At 45.2% G+C, this 21,724-nt stretch overlaps 2 protein-coding genes across 2 annotated transcripts in view; both read right to left on the reverse strand.

Moving 5' to 3' along the window:
- Positions 1-7,183, reverse strand: part of LOC146035994 (estrogen-related receptor gamma-like) — a 57,988-nt gene extending 50,805 nt beyond the window's left edge. The window contains exon 1 of the mRNA XM_083159733.1: positions 7,102-7,183. The gene's annotated coding sequence lies outside the window, so the exon portion shown is untranslated. The remainder of the gene's footprint in view (positions 1-7,101) is intronic.
- Positions 7,029-21,717, reverse strand: C9H19orf47 (chromosome 9 C19orf47 homolog). The gene is made up of 9 exons (XM_083159734.1): positions 21,543-21,717; positions 14,198-14,240; positions 13,981-14,068; positions 12,671-12,785; positions 11,343-11,418; positions 9,118-9,252; positions 8,508-8,654; positions 8,322-8,392; positions 7,029-7,834 (listed from the first exon to the last, which is right to left on the reverse strand). Exons 2-9 carry the CDS (start codon positions 14,214-14,216, stop codon positions 7,292-7,294), a joined length of 1,194 nt encoding a protein of 397 aa, XP_083015860.1. The 5' UTR covers positions 14,217-14,240; positions 21,543-21,717; the 3' UTR covers positions 7,029-7,291.
- Positions 21,718-21,724: the final 7 nt, after the last annotated feature.

The following is a 21,724-nucleotide window of genomic DNA, read 5'->3' on the forward strand; positions in this document are numbered from 1 at the left end:
ACTAGGAAATTACAAATACTCCAGATCCTCCCTCCTCTGAACTGCACTGTCCAGCCTTCATAGGAAGCGGCACCCAAATGTGACTCCTCCTGTCTGTCTGTCTGTCTGTCTCCATTTCAGCAAAACCTGATGATTCACCCAGAATTATACCATATTCTGCTCCCACATTACATAAGGGCCCATGCACAAATCAAGAGACATCATGAAGCTGATCCAGATAATAAAGCAATGCAAAAAAATAATTTAACTTTAGATCTGGAACAAACCATGATGGAATTCAAGGGGTGCAAATTCATTAATGTATTGTTTTGCATGCAGAGTAAGTACTGGACACTTTTGCATGTAACGCACAAATACCACACAGCGGTATTGTTACACTGTCATTTAGATTGGATTTTGGACACATCCCTCTCACATGTAAATCTCTATGCACATTAGATCTGCCCACCCATGTGCTATAGGACATGGCTTTACCAAGGGCTGTTACCTGTATTTATTCATATCCTATGTAAATAGTAATACTGCTCCTCACCTTTATGGGAGGAATTCAAGTGTCATGTGCGTCGACAGCCATTAGATGGCTCCTGGTGGAGCAAAGCAAGTGCTGATCCATTCAGGCCAACACAGCTGCCGGCCCTGACATCATGGTTATGTTGTTGTGTCATGTTGCAGTCTGGTAACTTTGTCTTATATAAAAGTTATAGAGCAGAACTTCTTCCTTTCAATTCTGTTGTCTACTCAAATGGAATTTAAGTTTCTAAAAGTATTGTTATCCATGGCAACCATATTCCAGCTATCTTCTCTCTATTGCATTCTAGAAAATTACAATTGGATTGGTTGCTATAAGCAACACCTTCAGTTGTCTTGTTTTATTAGCTTCAGTGAACCTACCCCCAATTTCACAAAATGGGGTGGGAGTGAGACTTGGAATACCTCTGACAAATAGGCACACATATGTTTTAACATTGCTCCATCCTCTGCCTGTATTGCAGATCATTACACCAATATTGTTGTACAGTTATAACACATTTGCAAAGATCCCAGAGTCTCTGCCAGGGACACTGCAGGCCAGATTGTCCCACTTTTGTCTGGTCATAATGTAACAAACCTCACGTTGAGAAGAACTTAGGCCCTTATTCTGGTTCACTCGCAAAGGCAAATTTCTTCTCAAATGGACAAAACCATGTGCACTGCAGGGGGGGGGGAGATGTAACTGGTGCAGAGAGAATTAGATTTGGGTGGGATTTTACTTCAAAGTGAGATATATATTGCAGTGTAAAAATAAAGCAGCCAGTATTTTCCCTGCACAGAAACAAAATAACTCACCCACATCTAACTCTCTTTGCACATGTTACATCTGCCTCACCTGCAGTGCACATGGTTTTGTCCATTTCAAAAGGAATTTGCCTTTGCGAGTGAACCAGAATACATTCCTCAATGGTCTTATGTTAATACTCAAACTCCCAATAATAGGCAAGATGTATTGAAACACCTTAAAATACGAACATGCTATTTATAACTTAGATGCCAAATAGCTGGGAGCAAGTGCTTCCTCTTCTCCCAAACCATCTATTGGCCTAATTCAGACTTTATCGCAAAGCACATTTTTTTTGTAAATGGACAAAACCATGCTGCACTGCAGGTGGGGCAGACATAACATGTGCAGAGAGATAGACTTGCGTGCCGTGTTTTCAAACAGAAATCTAAATTGCAGTGTAAAAATAAAGCAGCCAGTATTTGCCCTGCACAGAAACAAAAAGAACTCACCCAAATATAACTCTCTCAGCATGTTACATCTACCCCACCTGCAGTGCAATAATGATGATTGAAAGCTACAAACACTGGTTTTGCCTATCACTTTGACCATAAATAATTTGAGTTGGTCCTGGACCACCAACAAAAGGACCCCTGCAAGTGTCCTGAGACACCTTAAGGTGCCATGGCACACGGGGCCTGATTCTGGTTCACTCGAAAAAGCAAATGCTCTCTCTAATGGAGAAAACCTTGAGCATTGCAGGTGGGGCAGATGTAACATGTGCAGAGAGAGTTAGATTTGGGTGAGGTTTGTTCTTCAAACTGATATCTATATTGCAGTCTAAAATATAATCAGCAAGTATTTACTTAACACAAAAACAAAATAAGACCCAAATTTAACTAGTTCTGCACATTACATCTGCCCCACCTGCAGTGCAGCATGGTTTTGTCCATTAGAGAGAGAATTTGTTTTTGCTCGTGAACCAGAATCAGGCCCACAGTTTGGGAACCACTGGGCTGGGGAAACATTCCCTCCCTACTCTTGGGACCATCTCCTAGGGCCTCAGCTAGAATAGTTTTGCATTTTGTATTACAGGTCCTTATAAGACCGACTGTTCTGCATTTCCGCCCGTTGCCCTTTCTCTTCTGTATTCCGCTTCCCCTTCATATGCAAGAGCCAGAAAGGTTTCTTGTGTTGTAAAGTTATTGATATATAGACCTATGCAAAAATAAAAAGGAGAAAAAAGAGTGTAGCTGAAGAAAATAAATGAAGCCAACACGGCTGTACAAAACAATATGTATTCAATGTTCCAACTGATGACTACTGGACGGCCGCGGTTTGTTGGAAACGGCTGCAAATTCAACAATTACCGGACGTTTCGAAAAATCAGATTTGACTTAAACAAAACAAAAAAAAGAATCTGAAAGCCTTCAATGCCATCGGAAACGGCAGCACTGAATAGGCAATTGCCGCTAATTCCGCCGGCGGAAATAGAGGCACAGATTGAATAACCCCCCCATATCCTAGAACGGTGTCCTAAAACCCTGCCGTTTCAGCAAACATACCTATCACTAAAGGTAGGTGGACTTTTAACAACAAATGAATTAAGATTAAAAAAAAATAAAAAAAATAAAAATTAGCAATATTTAAGGGATGAGGAACGGATGTAACAGGAATACCTGCAGATTGTCGAAAATGGCAGGACTTGCATACATCACCAAATTACGCACACACACCAAAAATATCACATACAAAAACAGATTAGTAGACCCTCAGGTATTGTGTCCTACATCGCAATGGGACTTTCAGCGTCAGGACTTAAAAATCTAGAACGATGTAACCAGGCTCTGCATTATGCAGTCCTACAATGAAATCCGTCTGCGTTTCCCATTTACAGCAGTATACTGGTATTGGCTACAATTGAACATTTCAGCGAAGTGCACTTACATGGTTATCGCCGAGGTGACAGACACCAAGGTGTCAGCTGCATCCACGGAATGCACTGAGCACCACAGCGATGGGGCAGGCTGCAAACAAGGAGGACACTAAGGTGCTAATCCAATTAGATCAAGCCACTCGCATGACAGTGTAAAGCTGCCGTTTGGTAAACTTCCTATTAGGCCATCAAAGTGTCACATCCAATTTCATCATTAGCCTCCCACGCCCATCACGGGTCAATACAATATATGCGGTTACTTCCATCACATTATCGTGCGTCAGCGAGGTATGCCTTTCGTGAACAAGAGATTCATAGGATATAAAACAGGAGCCGATGAGATTTCCAATCAGTTATTGTGAACACGTGTACATGTAGGATGAGACCATGTCAGGGAAAGTTCCCACGTGGATATTCAGCGCCAGCAGGGAAAAATAGTCTGGAAGATTATACGGCCCCCCCCATAAGGACCCAGGGGCCACTTCGGCTTTAGGCCACCGCCTGGCCTGAAACTTGGAAATGCTGCAGAGTCAAAAGAAAGATCTGACACGAATATAAAGGAAAATGAAACATTAAGATTTAGCTTTGTTTTTCCTCTTTTGGTTTACTTAATAGAGCCATTAATGAAAGCAGAGTAGCGTTAGGGTACCACCACCACCTTACGGCTGTCACTACAACATCATCATTATACTAGCGGACTGTCAGGCTAAAGATGCCCCCTCTATCACCAGGCAGCAGTCCAGCAGATTATAAGCTCGTTTGCAGAGCAGCATATGGTGCACAGAAAATCCCTTCTATCTTGTTAAAGGATGTACCTGTGTGACAGGCATGTGTCCGAGAGCCGTTTACATCACTCATATCCTGCCCTAGTGGCCTATTTCTTACACCTTCATCCTTTTCCCCCTGTCTCCATTAGTGCTACATCTGGGAACTGTAACATAGCCCAACATCAGCATATTAGGGATGATTCTACTGTAACATTACTTCAGGCCTAATTCATACCTGATCACTGCTGCGTGAATTCGCAGTGGCCGATTATCGATAGACTACGCATGCATCTGGGCCGCATGGCGCATGCATGATGCCGTCCAGTCAAGAAACAGTGCTACTTTTTGATCGCTAGCCATTCAAAAGGCGATGGACAGGAAGCTAGAATTTGGGGGTGGTAAATGGATGGGAGTATTTAAAAAAAAAAAAAAATGATGTGGACATGCCAGGAAAAACTGCAGGTGTGCCCAAGTGTTTTAGGACAGGGTGTGCGACGTCAGCTCCGCCCTCGATTAGGCTGATTATTACATTGCAGCTGCCAAGTCCAGGGCTACTCAGAGCCTGTGAACACGGGTGACCAGTGGGGAAATCATGCGAGTGTGAGCGGTTTACCAATGGTTTTGGAAATATTTGCAAAGCTGTACACATCTATTTGCACGGCGGGATTTCAATCTGGCAGGGCGGCGTGTTCCTGAACGCTGGCCGTTACAAATTAGCAGCCATGCGATCAGATCTGAATCAGGCCCTTCGTTTTATGTAGGGGTTACACACTGCGCTGTCATACAGGACAATAAATAATTGTATGGAGGAAGGTATATAACACGCCAAGCACAATGAAAGAGGACACGCTGTGATTAAATATAAAAGGTTTTATATAGACATAAATAATAAGTTAAAGATCAAGGTAGGTAAAAAGCTTGAAAAAGCCTCCAGTTGCTTGGGAGACTAAACGCGTTGCCCAACTTCCGCCAGTGCTAACCGCAGACTTGATACAGACTTCCGCCCATACCCCCAGAGACCTTTGCCGCTTCTACATCCGGCTGGACTTCTGCTTTCACCATCAGCGTGTACTCCGGCGCTCATCACCACACGGGAAGCCGCCGACAGCGTGCATACCTCCGGTACACGGTCTTCAAATAGCCCACAGAGGTGCTACTCCATCTCCTCAAATTCAGTGAGTGTTACTATACCCGCAATTATGAACACCTAAACGGGACTCCTGCAACTTGGGCTCATTATTAACTGTGTTTACCTGCTTATACTAACACGCAGGCATCAGCAACCTGTTACACATGCAAATACCTGCATGAACTTATTGCGTGTCAGCTTACTCGCTAACCCAGATCTATTTTGGCTTCATAATCTACCCGCTGCTATAAGGCTTTTAACCGTGTGTACACCTATCGGCTTCTCTCTGAGGGGATCTATATCATTTACTGACTCCGTATTATTATTCCTGCTGGGACGCCAGCAAATCTCTAGATAGGAATCGTATCAAGTCTGCCCTTTTAATATACAGTGTTTTACTGGTCCAGATAGAAGTGCTATGCAATATATGTATGTGTTCATTATATTCCAATTTCTATTTTTTACCTACCTTGATCTTTAACTTATTATTTATGTCTATATAAAACCTTCTATATTTAATCACAGCGTGTCCTCTTTCATTGTGCTTGGCGTGTTATATACCTTCCTCCATCCAATTATTTATTGTCCTGTATGACAGCGCAGTGCGTAATCCCTACATAAAACAATTGTCTGAAGAAAATCCTGTTTCTTCTATTAGAAGTCCGGCAGACTTCTTACTCCTGCAGCAGCCAATCAGGGCTCCCTTTATATGAAAATATTCTATATTTTTAAAAAATCCTTTACCCAATAGCGCCGGGGCTCTTGGGAGATTGGGACCTTCCTTTTATCTTAAGTAAAAAAACTTGAATCAGGCCCTTCGTCTAAAGCAGTGGTTCTCAAACTCGGTCCTCGGGACCCCCCACAGTTCATATTTTCCAGGTCACCCGGCAGCTGCACAGGTGCACTAATTACTCTGACACATTTGAAATGAGTCACAGGTGGAGCTAATTACTTCATTTGCGATTGTTTGAGATCTGCAAAACATGCACGGTGTGGGTTTTGGATAGAGATATATATATATATATATATATATATTCATTCATTCCACAATATGCCAGCACTCACAGGTGCACTAATTAAAAAATTTAAAGCCACTGGGGTAAATAAATCATGTGTATTCAGCGCCAAGCGCTTTCGGGTATTACCCCGTCATCAGGGCACAATAAACACAGGAGAAAAGCCTTTTCTCCTGTGTTATTGTGCCCTGATGATGGGGTAATACCCAAAAGCGCTTGGCGCTGAATACACATGATTTATTTACTCCAGTTGCTTTAAATTTTTTTGAGTGCCTCCCACATATTGGACTGTTTGGAATTCTACAGGGAATGCACCCTAAGTAATGGTTTAGGTGAGTGCTGGCATATTGTGGAATATATTGCTGACTAACAAAATCCACCTGAAAAAGGGAACAGCTCTCTAAAAACAGTTGTTGTGACGGAACATACAGGAGAATTGGGCCGGAATAATTCAATGGCTGCAATTTTTACTGAAGGAAAAAAAAACCCACTACAGATAATACTTTATATGTGGCTTAGGAACAGCAGGCACCGGAGCTGTAAAGAGGCATCAGTGTGATCTGTAATATACTCGCTGGCCTGCAGCACTGGCTAGATCTCTGTGCACTCCAGGTACAGAGCACCACATGGAGTGAGTCTTGGGTAAAAGGGGAGCAGAAAGGGCAGCTCTGGGCCCTCTATAGTCCAGGGTCAAGGTGATGGATTGCAGGACCCCGCATCTATTCTTATCACATCCTAATATATCCCAGCCTGTCAGAATATGCAAAACACACAAGGTGGGGAGGCCGAGATGAGGAAGGGATTATTCCAGGATCAGTTTAACAAGATGCAGCGGATCAGCAGAGTTTAAACTAGGTGATCCCTATATAGGCCGGGTTTCCCCGATCACTGTGCATATCGGAGAGGAATTCGTCTGGGGACCAAAAATGCCAACATACACACTTTGTGTTCTAATAAAATATTTAATCATAAAAAAAAGACACCACTGCTACTATTACCTTAGTAATAAATATGGTGGCGGCAGTGAGACCACCCTGCTTGCACGCTCTTCCTTCACTGCAGTGCTACTTAAGTCCAGCCAGCCAATTCAGATCACTGCATGTTCTGGTGTGCTAGCTACAGGATGGCTGAACCTGGATGGTCCGTGTGCGTTCCATTCTAAACCAAACAAGACTTCAATTATGTATTTTATACAGTCTTCCTTCCCAGCCGCTTAAAGACGCTGACACTCCCAGTGTTGTCCATCTGAGCGCTGCTATTATCGCTGGTACTGCTCACTCGGGTGTTCCCCAAAGTCCTCTTGATGGTGACTCTAAATGGTGCTAGAGGTGGTTTAGTGCTGGTGACCTTGCTGTCCTGAGCCACTGCTTGCTGCGTTCCAAGACGCCGCGCCAGGGCAGCCGACGGCACCTTCCTTTTTCTTTCCTCTTCGGGAGGTACCTGCTGGATGGTGCCCAGCCTTTGAGCCAGGCTGATTTTTGGTGCAGAAAGCTTGGCTGGGGCACTAGCCGGAGGCTTTGTGGCCAATTTCTTGATCGTTGAAATGAAGGGGGGTTTCTGCTCAGAGCTGGTGGCCTTGGCCTTGATGGTGATCCCCGGGGTCAGTCTCTCTCTAGAGACAGGAGCAGACTTTCTTTTCAAGACACCCGCGTACTGTAAAACGCTGTTATTATCGTCATCGCTTTCTGACCGCTCGTTGGTTTCCCCTAAGCGACTGAATACTCCAGTGGGCTGCAGAAAGATAAACATTGGCATATAATGGGCGTATGGACTTAAACTTAAAAATTAATTATTTTGTCGGTTGTTGCTACAAAACAAAGTATTACAGCAATGTATTAGTGTTGTGGAATTGGAACGGCTCTTCTGGAACCTAGCTGTCCAGGTGATGTAGTCTTCTAGCACCAACAAGTTGACATTAGTGTTGCAAGTTCCCACTGAATGCACAAATGGAGGTCTAACATATAATACAGTAATAGTATGTTATAAAAATAATAATATAATGTTTTGGGATAGGCACCAATAAAATAGCAGAAAAACCTTACTAGAAAAAAACTTTTTAAAAAAGCAGTTGTTCTTAAAATGAGCAATGGGAACAGTGGGTCTTGGTATATCCAGCTGTACAGGTTTAACACATCCTAAGTGCAAAAAAAAAACACCCTAACCCGTTTTAAGAAACAAAAAACATGCTCAATAATAACACTCCATACAATTTACTCACCTTCGCTCCTGCAGTGGTATCCGATTTGCTTTCTGCTCCCAACCTGTCAAAGACGGACATTCTGGTCGTGCCTGTAATGGGCACAGAACAAAGGCGATGGTAAAAAAAAACTATTTCCAATACGGACTCTAGAAAAGGGATCATAAAAATAAGGCCTGACGCAAAAGAGTGCAATCATAAACCCACCTTTTGCCGCTTGCTCCTCTAGAATCTTCTTAGTCCGTGCTGTGGTTCCTTTTGGCATATTAACAACGTATTTCCCCTCCATTTCAGCTGTCACCCTACGATGTTTCAGGGGTACCTGATCAGTTTCATCTGCTGTAGCAGACATAGCTATAACGACAAACAGGCAAATTGGTCACACACCCTCAGATAACATAACTAGAGGGATGGACCTGAAGCGATAGCAGCCTGTTTTCCCTGTTAAGCGAGAAGTAAAGGATATGAAGACTTAATATGCAGAATGTGGGGAGCTGGTTATAATTGTTACTTTTACTCTGTCGATCTCAAAAATATTAACTATATTTGTTAAGAATAGCACAGTAGAGGCCTGATGTAATGCAGTGCGACCGGTGACCGTGCAGGCAAGTTTTTGCCCCTTAAAAAGTCGACATTCGGCCGGCATCTGGCACTGGTCCCGGACTCTTGCTGCGTTACATCTGGCCTAAATATGCCTTAATATATAAACAGATGGTATCAGAACCTTCTGTGGGAGCTGCCATGTTGAATGGTTATGAATGTGAATTGTAGTTAAGCATGACATTTCTTTGATTCTCTTCTAGGACATGAAGACTACCTGCTTGGGCGTTCTTCAGAGCCACTTTATTTGAGACTGTCACAGAGATCTTGGACGTACTCGATTCAGGCCTACGAACCGGTGTGGATGGTGGTGAATCACGACTCAGGCTATTGGCAATCATTCTTGTAGCTGCTAAGGTAAAAAAAAAAGGAAGTATTGTTAATATTCAGCTGGACAAAGGGAGTTATTCAGACCTGACAGGTTCCCTGCTAATGTGCAGGGAACGACTGCCCAGCCAGAGTGAAATCCCGCCCTGTCCAAGGCTGCGAAAAGGCCAGCATAAATATTGCAGATCAGCGAATAGCTGCAAATCCACACACAACTCACTCGCCATCTAATGAGTTTTCCAGTATGTGCAGTCTGTGCGTAACCCAGGACCTACTCAGCAGGTGCGAGAGATACAGTCTGATCATGGCTGGATACACACACCCTCCCTGAAAACGCCTGGGCACACCTGCTTTTTCCCTGACACTCCCAGAAAATGCCCGGGAGACCCCCACAAACACCTACTTCCTGTCAATCTACTTGCCAATGACTAATTTAACCAACTAAAAACAAAACAAACAAAAAACGCTAACTTTTTGTGCAGAATGGCCATGCGTAGTCATTCCATAATCGTGAAATCACACAGCAGTGGTCAGGTCTGCATAACCCTCCAAAACCAGACAGGCCGTTTAAACACCATACCCGTCATATTCCCCAACATCTGTCTGATCGGTTATCAACAATTATAAGATACCAAATAAAAATAGATGACAATAGTTCCAGTTCCAAAATAAAAGCTTGTTAAGGGAAAATTAGTCTCCAGAGCAGATCTCCTGGAAAAGGGGAGATGTCCTAACTTACACAACTCCTGGTCACTACCAGACTCTTTACCAGCGGTTCTCAAACTGTGGGTCCTGACCCCAAAGTGGGTCCCGGCCTTCTCAGCATGGGGTCATGACTCCATGTTGCTGACCTTCAGGCTGATGACTTTTCTAATCTCAGTCAGTGATTCAAGGAAGAACCCTGGATGAACAATATTCCAAAGCAATCCCGAATCCCGGGATTGAAAAAATGGCCCGGGATTGGCCTCCCTAGTTACGGTGTATCAGACTCCTCCCATCACTCTGTGCCTCCATAATGCTGCCATGTATGTGCCGTCTGCTGACTACACATGTGATGTGATGGGTTATGGTATATCAGACTCCTCCCATCACGCTGTGCCTCCACAATGCTGCCATGTATGTGCCGTCTTCTGACTACACGTGTGACGTGATGGTTTACAGTATATAAGACTCCTCCCATCACTCTGTGCCTCCAAAATGCTGCCATGTATGTGCTGTCTGCTGACTACACATGTGATGTGATGGGTTATGGTATATCAGACTCCTCCCATCACGCTGTGCCTCCACAATGCTGCCATGTATGTGCTGTCTGCTGACTACATGTGTGATGTGATGGGTTATGGTATATCAGACTCCTCCCATCACGCTGTGCCTCCACAATGCTGCCATGTATGTGCCGTCTTCTGACTACACGTGTGACGTGATGGGTTACAGTATATAAGACTCCTCCCATCACTCTGTGCCTCCACAATGCTGCCATGTATGTGCCATGTGCTGACTACACGTGACGTGATGGATTATGGTATATCAGACTCCTCCCATCACTCTGTGCCTCCACAATGCTGCCATGTATGTGCTGTCTGCTGCCTACACATGTGATGTGATGACCTTCTGCAGTAACTTGCTGGGGTCCTGTCATTATTTTTATTTTCTGATGGGGCCCCAGAGCAAAATAGTTTGAGGACCCCTGGTCTATACCAATGTTTCAAAAACGGTCTTAAATCACAGAGCTCCATAGTGTCCGTACATTTCCATGGCACCCCTAATCCAAAAAGGGTTTTATTAAGACTTTCAGCAAATGTGATTAAATTAAATTAACCATGGATTACCTGTTTTCCTCAGGTTTGTTTATATGGTATTGGAGAGGAGTTATGATTGTTTGTCTATGACATTATCCTGGACAAACCAACCCATAGCACCCTTGCAAGTTCCTCGTGGCACCTCAGGGAGTCACTGCACCCAATTGTGGAACCCCTGCTCTATACAGAAGTAGCACAGTACAAAAAAACCCACAACCATAACATCCACCTGCACAGAGCCAAGTCCTCATACTCCAAGCTATGTATGAGACACATGTACATTCTCCTGCCTCTTGCAATCAATGTGGCTACTTACGGCTGTTAGCGCTCCGGCGTAGCTCAGTCTGAATGCTGGTCTGGCTGTTGGGCTCTGTCAAAGCTTTACATATATCCTATTGAAAGGTGGAATAAAACACAAGTAAGGCTCAGCATTGGCCGACTTCTATCACTAGCATACACAATATTGTGTATCTGATTACACCATCTACTGGGACTAAACCCTCTACCAGCAGATTAATGCCTTCTGTCAGCCATTTATGCCCCTTTCAGACCGCACTTTAAAAACGGTATATTGCCGTTTTTTTACCGTTTTAAAACGGTAATGTGTGCGGTCTGAAAGGTGCAGGACCACTTAACCGGTTAGAAAAAAACGTTTTTTCTAACCGGTTAAAATGCAGGGTCCTACCCGTTTCAGAACCGGTATTTTAGGCTCAAAATCGGTTCTGAAATGGTATTTAGGACCCAGCCAATGAGCTGGGTCCTAAATTCAGCACAGTGAATACTTAATGAGCGCTCATTAAGTATTCACAGCACTGGAGCCCCCCCCCGCGCGCGTGTCGACGCCCCCCCCCCCGTGTGTCGGCGCCGCCCCCCCCCCCCCCCCCCCCCCCCGTGTCGACTTACCCCGTGCCGGTATCTCCGTTGTGGTTCCCGGCACTGCAGCTCAGTATGCTCGGAAAGCACTTATGAAAAAAGTGTCTTTCAGAAAATGGCTGCCCCCATACGAAAGACAGTTTTTTTAAACAGGGTTTCCTATGGGGCAGCCATTTTCTGGAAGACACTTTTTTCATAAGTGCTTTCCGAGCATACTGAGCTGCAGTGCCGGGATCCACAACGGAGGTACCGGCACGGGGTAAGTCGACACGGGGGGGGGGGGGGGGGGGGGGGGGGGGGGGGGGGGGCGGAGGGCGTTGACACGCGCGAGGGGGGGGAGCTGCACGGAGGGGAGGGCTGAAGGCTGCACTGGCTTTGACCCTGTATTTGGAAAGTTTCCAAAAACGGGTCTGCCAGTGTCAAAAAATCGGCACTTAAACGGTAATATACCGTTTAAGTGCTGCGGTGTGAAAGGGGGTTTATCTGGCTGACCCGTTTTTGGAACGTTTCCAAATACAGGGTCAAAGCCAGAGATGCGGTCTGAAAGCAGCATATATGTTCAGAAGCCAGGGGGTTGATGGTCTGACTAAATAAAACCTTCCCCCCCCTAGCATTCAGAGCCAGAAAAAATAAGCTACATGTTCTGCCTTCATTCATGCGGCTTTATGGATGAGGTAGTAAGGATACAAATGTTAGTAAGAAACGGATCACAGATCCCATACTTAGCAACTGGTAGAGAAGCCAATGCCCAGATACCCATGTTATACTCGCCTGTCTGTGAACCACTTTGGCGTATTTTAGAATGGCAATAACATCTCCCACTGCGGTGATCCCCATCTCATTCATGATTTCCTTATTGAGATCCATCAGCATTGTTTTGTGGATCCTGTAAGAACAAACCAACTCTTGTGAAAGCCTAAAAATAACATAATCAGTACAGTAATAATGTTCTGCTTAACGTGAATGCAACAGACTCCGGCCCAAATGTAACTGTAATGGTGTGTACACACGGTCAGATGTGCCTTCAGATACTATCCACGATCCAATCAGATCGGATCGTGGATAGTATCTGAAGGCACATCCGATTTGCATACAATCTTGACTATATAGTGCAGAACTGCACTATATAGTCATGGCAGACAAGACTTTCTGCCTTGCGATACGTGAACGCGCATCGGGATCTGAAGGGTTAAAACCCTTGCGATCTGCATCCGATTCCAATCCGATGTTGACTATATCGTCAACATCGGAAGGCAAAAAGTTCCGTGTGTACACACCAGAAGTTCCAGGCACTGGCGCCCTTTCAAGAATCTAGCTCATAGCTTTAAAGTGGCAATAACTTAAAAGGCAAAACTTTCCTTGGAGTGGTCTCTCTTTTTTAAATCATTGCTTCAAAATATATAGCTACCGTACATTCACTTTGTAAGCAAATACTTGACAAAGACCATCATGGATTATAAGCAATACACAGATAATTTTGTCACAATTATTGAAATCAGATACTGGCTTTGCCTTTTAAATTATTGGTACTTTAAATCTATGGTCTAAATGCGGAAATCCCTCCAGGTCTCACTCTTACTTGGATCTAGGTTCATACTGCAGTGGCTATGACAGCTTTTAAGTGGCTATGACATCCTTCAACAATAATTGCCTAACCCCCCCCCCCCAGCCTCCTCCTACCCTGCCAGTTAAATAACGGCATTCGTGGGTGTACGCAGAGGGGGTGGGGCTAAAAAGAAGCAAATCACATCATCTTAACCCTGCCCCTCTACATACACTCGCAAACAACAATAGTTCTAAGGATGGGGGGCTTGATGACATCTGGCTCTGCCCCCCCTCCCAAGCTGAAAGTCTCCTCTCCGTGCTTCTCCCAGAGAGGAGAAACAAAAAGTTAAGTATGCTTTTAACATGATAAAATCAACCACAATTAGAAAGTAACCAGAATTTTTTTATTAGTGATATTCATATGTGTTCTCCCACCATAGATTATAAACTCATACAGGTAAAGCATTTGGGCCTGGTACTTCACTATGTCAGAGCACTGCTGTCATGGCTGTTACGCAGAGCACTGCCCCTCTCACCTGTTGTCCACAAACATCACGGCATAGTTGACAGCAGGTCCTGCTGGAATCCCGGCCTCTTTAAAGAAGCTGATCCATTCAGAAGTGGCTGGAAAGGAACAAACAGCTGTAATGCAGGAGATATTGCTGCGCTTATTGGCTAAGTAAAGGACACTTAGAGGAGATGAAGCGTACATGGAAATGACCACAGAAATATATGAATTGATGTAAATCTTACCCAATGTTACCGATGCCATGGTGAGATCCGCAGAGATGGATAACTAGAAGGAAATCATATCACTCATTAGTCTCTATGCCATAGTAGGGGGTATACATAGTGGGCCCAGAGAAAACAATAATAGTGAATACATGAGGAGGTATGGAAATGAAGAGAAATAGTGCAATCTGCTAGAGAAGAAAGGAACAGGCACAGTGGGTGGGACATGGTGATCCCCCCTATACCCCCCACACACACACAGGGCGGCAGCTGGCAGCCAGAAATAGCTCCTGACACTAACCCTCTGCTCTATTTATGGCCAGGACTGGGATATAGCTGAGATATGTACATACACTCCTACGCCTGTGACTGTGGGTTTATAGAAAATGGAATTAAATAAGTTCCTAAATAAAAAAATACATGGCACGTAGATCAGAAACAAAGACATAGTAACCATTACAACTTGGAAAGAAAGGTTGCAAAAGGCAGAAAGATAAATATACGCTGTAAGAAAGAATAATTAGTTCTTAAGAGAATTGTGGGCGAGTGCAGCAATAGAAGCATAATCCACCAAACAATGGGGAGGGAGTGTGCCAGGACTGTTTAGGTAAGGAAAGATGATTATCCAGTGAAAGGTGAGCTGGCATTGACGTGGACAGGCTGAGTCCAAGTGTTGTTGGGGATTTGGACGATGCCAGGTACAATACAAACACCATAAAATGATTTAACCCTTTGAGTGCCAACATCTCTTTGAGAGATGTTCAAAATATCTGCTAACATTGCCATAGTTGCTCACATTTGTTATATAAAGTCAAATAAAAAAAATGCTTTGTAAAAAAAAAAAAATGATATTTTATATACAAGGTAAACATTACAGGTCATTATTATGAATAAAAATGTTTGCTTCCCAATTTTTTTTACACCTATTATGACAAATGCACTTGGCACTGAAAGGGTTAAATAACATTGCTACCATCGATCTGCCCTGTGCATTGCGCTATAGGAATGCAGAACACACAAGCTATTCACAGTTTATTATTTCGTTGTTGTTATTATTGAGGCAGCTATCTAAGCGAATCAAGGCCAACGTCTTACTCTGCTTGGGTGAAACATTAATCATAGTCTCAAAGTTCCCAAGATATTAATGGTAAGAAGACATGGGCCCTTATTCTGATTGATGCGTACTTTTCCGCATACTTTGGGATAGCGTCTTTACGGCGTCTGCGCATGCGTGGAGAACGCAACGCGCATGTGCCACGCATTGACTCCGTACCTGTTCGGGCAAATCCCGTACAAAACTGTGCACCGCAATCAGTCTGGAAATATGGGCGTATTATGGGCGTCATGCGGAATGAGACATGGGCGTAGTTTCAAAGTGGGAAAAACTGGGAGGAAACATGGGCGGACACGGGGGAGTACACTTATGTTGGGGGGCGTGCATTCGGATAGCACTCCGAATGCACGCGACCAAAACCGATAGAAATGTGCGGTGTCCATAAGTCAAGTATTGCTTTGCGGAAACCACTCGGTCTTGCGGTAGGCGAACGGAACGCCTAATGACTACAAGCATTAACACCTGAACCCAATACAATCGACTCCATTACTCATTACTCACTAATAGGACGCTTGTCAGTGCTTTAATTGAAACCATTGCACTTCAATTGCTGGAAGGGTTAATGTGTGCAATGCATGTGTTAGGCATGCTTGTAAGGATATATTGGCATCTAATTGATTCCAATTCCAAATAAACATTTTTTTATGAGGATAGGTAATTGAATAAGTGGGTCATGTGATGTATTGCAGAATAGACATAATAGTGAGTAGTTTTGCGTAAATACACCGCTTCCGTGCGGAAGCACCGCTTGCCATCCGTTTGGATGCGGGATTCCCGTGCATACTCTGTAATACCGTGCAGAATCTGAGTGTTTCCCCCGCACACGCATGGTTTGTATGTCGTCCGTAAACACGCCCTGTTCTTAAAGAGTGAGTCCGTCCGAATGCGGAGGACACGTGGGCGTTTCTACGGACGATGGCCGCACGCGGCAGCACAGCGTGGCGTGCGGACCGCACCGTAAGAATTCGGGAATATCCGCACCGATCAGAATAAGGGCCATGGTGAGCTACCTACAGTAGTCACACCTGCTAAGGAACCTTTAGGGCCTGGGGCTTAAGACACTGCATTCAAGCTGGTTTTGGATGGAGCTGGTCCTTGCTCTCCCCCCTCCTTCCAGTTCTTCCGTCCTCCATCGTAGCCGCTGATTTTGCTACCTACTTTTTAACCAAAATCTCCTCTCTCAGGACTGCCATCACCTCACCCTCTCCCTCCTCCCCTCCAACATCTCCACTCCCCTCCTTCCCACCCCTGTCCTCATTTTACCCCACCACTGCCGCTGAAGTCCATTCTATCCTTCAATCCGCTTCTCCCTCCACCTGCCCGTTCGATCCTATCCCCTCCAATATTATCCGTCGGTCTGCTCTCACCTGGCTCACTTCTTTAATCTTTCCCTATCCTCTGGGATCTTTCCCTCCTCCTTCAAACACGCTCTTGTCTCCCCAGTTCTCAAATAAACTAATCTGGACCCCAACTCTCCATCCAACTACAGGCCCATCTCCCTCCTCCATTTTGCCTCCAAGCTCCTAGAACGTCTGGCCTATAATCGTCTCCTAAGCCACCTTACTGCTAACTCCATTCTAGACCCCTCCAATCCGGGTTCCGCCCTTTACATTCCACTGAAACTGCCCTGACCAATGTCACTTACGATCTACTATCGGCTAAATCCAAAGGCATCTTCTCTATCCTCATCCAGCTTGATCTGTCGGCTACTTTTGACACTGTTGACCACCCTCTCCTGCTCAACACCCTCCACTCCTTTGGCATCACTGGCACGGTCTTCTCCTGGTTCACCTCATACCTCTATGATCGCTCCTTCTCCGTCTCCACTCCGAGCTCCTCCTCTCCTACTACCCCACAGCCAGTCGGTGTTCCCCAAGGGTCAGTCCTTGGCCCTCTCCTCTTCTCCCTCTATGCCACCTCTCTGGGCACCCTCATCAGCTCCTACAGCTTCCATTACCACCTTTATGCTGATGATACCCTAATCCAGGTATGTCCAACCTGCGGCCCTCCAACTGTCGTGAAACTACACATCCCAGCATGCCTTGCCACAGTTTTGCTATTAGGGAATGCTAAATCTATGGCAAGGGAGGCTGGGATGTGTAGTTTCACAACAACTAAAGGGCCGCAGGTTGGACACGCCTGCTCTAATCTATCTCTCCTCCCCCGACCTATCCCCATCACTCCTGTCCAAGATCTCCGAATGCCTCACGGCCATCTCAGCCTGGATGACCCAACGCTTCCTTAACGAAACATGGCTAAAACTGAACTTCTAATCTTCCATCCCCCGAACATCCCCTCTTCTCCCACTACCTCAATCAGCATTGGTGAAACCGAGATCACCTCGTGTCATCACTCACTCCTCCCTCTTTCACTCCCCACATTCGTACTCTCACAGTCTTGCCGATTTCACCTCTGCAACATCTCGCGCATCAGACCATTCCTCTCCACTGACGCGACCAAAATTCTCATTCCTCCTTGACTACTGCAACATCCTTCTCTCCGGGCTACTGATCACCCGCCTCGCCCCTCTCCAATCCATTCTTAACGCTGCTGCTAGGCTCATCTTCCTCTCCCACCACTCTACCTCCCCCTCTGTCTATCTCTTCACTGGCTCCTCATTCCTTTCCGAGTTCTCTTTAATCTCCTCACCACCACCTACAAGGCTCTATCCTCCTCCACCTCTCTTCACTGATCTCTATCCACACTCCCTCCCGTCCTCTTCGCTCCGCCGCTGACCTCTCACCTAATCACCTCCTCCCACCTCCGTGTCCAAGACTTCTCTCATGCTGCCCCCCTGCACTGGAACAACCTTCCGCCACCAATCAGGCTTTCTGATTCCCTTACCTTCTTCAAGCGCACCCTCAAAACCCACTTCTTCCGACTAGCCTATCCCTCCTCCTCCTAACCTCTTTTGCTCCTCCTATCCTGCCTACCCCACCCCTCCATCCGTTATCATCCGTTCCTACTTATCCTATTGTTTTTCGTTCGTCCACCCACCTCCTTTTAGTCTGTTAACTCTTATGAGTAGGGCCCTCCTTCCTCACGTACTCACCCTACCTCTTTACCTCACCAGCGCTCCTGCCCTGTTCTTCCCTTCCTCTACTCCATCTTCAGTCTCCTCGACAATTTTGACACCTACTTCAGAACTGATGCTGATTTTAGTTCTACCAGCTATACCCCTATTTATGCTGTATTTTATCAACACACCCTGTACGTTACCTTGTAAATAGTTTTTTGTTTGCTATGTACGGCGCTGCAGACACTTTGTGGCACCTTATAAATAAACAAATTACTACTACTACTACTACTACTACTAAGTGCATCTCTCAGGCACTGAAGAGTACCCTGTGTTTTGCGCAATAAGATTAGCATTATAAAATACCCAGATGCTGATTCCCAAGTCAGCCATATTGCATGCTTGGAAATTAATGTGGATCTTCACCTGTATATCCCTATACGCAGGGCCGCCAAGAGAAATTCTGGGCCCCGGTACAACAACTTCCTGGGGCCCCCACGGGTGGAGATCCCCGCACACTCTGCGGACCTTGTGTTACGCCACTGTTTCCCAGGTGGATACACGTACAAAAATTTACACTGTAATGTCTATTACACATGTCACACATCCATTACATATTATACCACATGCCATAATGCTCATTACACGTTATGCCACACACCGTAATGCTCATTGCATATTAAGAAGTTAACATGCTCTACCAGGGGTTAACATGCTCTGCCAGGGGTTAACATTCTGTGCCAGGGATTAACCTGTCTGCCCTGATTTACATGCTCTGCCAGGGGTTAACATGCTCTTTGCAAAGGATTTACACATACCCTTCAACATGGCCCATTCCATTAGTTACAAAATGTTCTGTTCCTGGACTTCCCTGCCAGTGGCAATTACAGATGTGAGCCTGCAGCACAGTCCAATATTCAAAAGGGGGGGTCACATATACTGCCACCCCAAGCATCACTGTCCTGGACTCACTGGCAGTTGATGTGACTGCCCCTCTTTGAATTTTGGACTGTGCTGGAGTCCAACCTCTGTAATTACCACTGGCAGGGAAGTCCAGGAACAGAGCATTTTGTACCTAATGGCATGGGTCATGTTAGGAGTACTTGCCACCAAATAAAAAAAAAACCTGTGTGTCCAGACCAGGGCCCCCCTGACAGACCCGGGCCCGGGCAAATTGTACCTGCTCCCCCCCTCTCTCGGCACCCCTGCCTATATGCCATCAAACAGGGACGGCGAGCATCTCACACGCACGTATGTCCCCGTCACTCAGCGGTGGGGAGCGGAATCCCTGCACATCTCCACTTCAGCGAGATGGGCAGGGTTAAAGGATAGAATCGCCCGCAATAACAAGAGGCACTCCTTCTGTACATCCACTTGCGACTTGCCATCATTGCGCATTTACAACAGCCCTAACCTTGGTGTAATCTATATGAATTTAGACGACCCTCTGCATATGTAGAATTTTGGACTGCAATTCTGCCTACACGCCCAAGACACACTTAAAATATTTATGGCCCCCATACACTAATGTAACGTCTCGGAGGGAGAAGAATTCCCTTGAACTGCCCGGAGTTTCACGGACAGCAGGATCGTATGCAATGTATCCCATGCAGTCCTTTTGCATGCAATCTCATTCCCAGCTGCCGGTGTCAGAGCTCGGATGTGCAAGCAGGTCTAATCTCCGTGGACCATGGATCAAATGTCAAAGGCATACGATTCGGCCACTTATCACCCAATTTCTCGGCCCAATCCATCGCAATCGGTGAAATGTGGCCAAATTGGACAAGTGTATGGTCAGCTAAAGCCGTATGTGCAACTGCGATGCATAGGACTGAATGGCCATAGTTGCTGAACACTGTATACGCTCAGATGCACGTGTCATCTGAAAAGGTCACAAGACCTGTCTCCTGTCTGTACAGGATAGTCATAATATCCACAGATTCTGTAGCTGCTTAAAACCAGGTGAAATGCATTGAATTTGGCCAGCCACGGAGACTGTGTAAATCAGATGAACCAGATTAAAGGGATATTACAGCAATGCTTATTTGTCATTTTTTGTTTGTGCGGTAATTGCTTTTAATTTGATCATTTATTTGTTATTCGCCACAAGGTGTATGCAGTTTGCTTTTACGTCTGCCTCTCGTGCAGCACGAGAGGCAGACGTAAAAGCAAAGATAAAACACATACCACACAACGGATATAGTTACGTACAGGGCTATTTTTCAGCAGGCTCCAGCAGGAACTGAGGCCCTTATTCTAGTTCACTCTTTCTGACAAGATATTTATTAGATGGACAAAACCATGTGCACTGCAGGTGAGGAAGGTGTAAACCCCCACCCCAATCTAATTATCTCTGCTCACCTGCAGTGCACATGGTTTTGTCCATCTAAGAAATATTTTGTCAGAAAGAGTGAACTAGAATAAGGGCCTCAGTTCCTGCTGGAGCCTACTGAAAAATAGCCCTGGTTACGTAAATAGATTAATTCATTAATTGCTCCTGGTGGAAGATATGTACATGCAGTAATTACTCCTTCCTTGCTGTGTGAATAAAAAGGAGAACAAAAAGCTTCTACCCACTAGCTGTCCACCAACTGAACAATGTCCAACATGGCTAATATGTAGAGCCTAACACACAGAGATGCAATGCACACCATGATCCCGTGTAACGTATTCTCCCTTGTGTTCATACTTGGCGATCCATTGTTACCACAAAAAAATCCTAGTATCCGTAGCAAATACAGCGGATTTGGATACGTAGTGACATATGTACACTGAGTAAATGCTCCTGTATGTATAGTAAGATATGTGCACTGAGTACTCGCTTCTGTATGTATGTGCAGTAACATACCACGGAGTAACTGCTCCTGTATGTATAGTATCATATGTACACTGACTAATTGATTTTTATGTATGTCTGGGTATATGTACAGTAACATATGTACATGGGAGTACTTGCCCCTGTATGTGCATAAATATGTTTTACGTATGTGCAGAAATATATGTACACCGAGTACTTGCTCCTGTATGTATGTGCAGTAACATGTACACTGATTACATGCTCGCATGTGTGTGTATGTATATAGTAAATGTACACGGAGTACTTGCTTGTTTATGTATGTGCAGTAACATATGTGCACTGAGTACTTGCTCCTGTATGTAAGTGAAGTGAGTACATATTACATGTAACAGTATAATGAGAGCAGCTGCTACACACAATTGGGCAACACCGTTCTCACCTCCTCACTCCCCAACCTCTCCGCCGTCCGGGGGCTCTTCTTCCTGTATGCTTCCTCTCCCGGACCCTACGCCAACCACCCCTGGCCAATCAGCTACTGCACTCCTTCAGATCCGTCCTCCTGATTGGTTAAACTCGCCGCGTCACGCAGCCCTGTGACGCAGTGTGTGCCGGGAGTTGTAG

The sequence above is a fragment of the Crinia signifera genome, chromosome 9 (assembly GCF_055691185.1).
Source record: "Crinia signifera chromosome 9, ASM5569118v1, whole genome shotgun sequence".
NCBI lineage: Eukaryota > Metazoa > Chordata > Amphibia > Anura > Myobatrachidae > Crinia > Crinia signifera.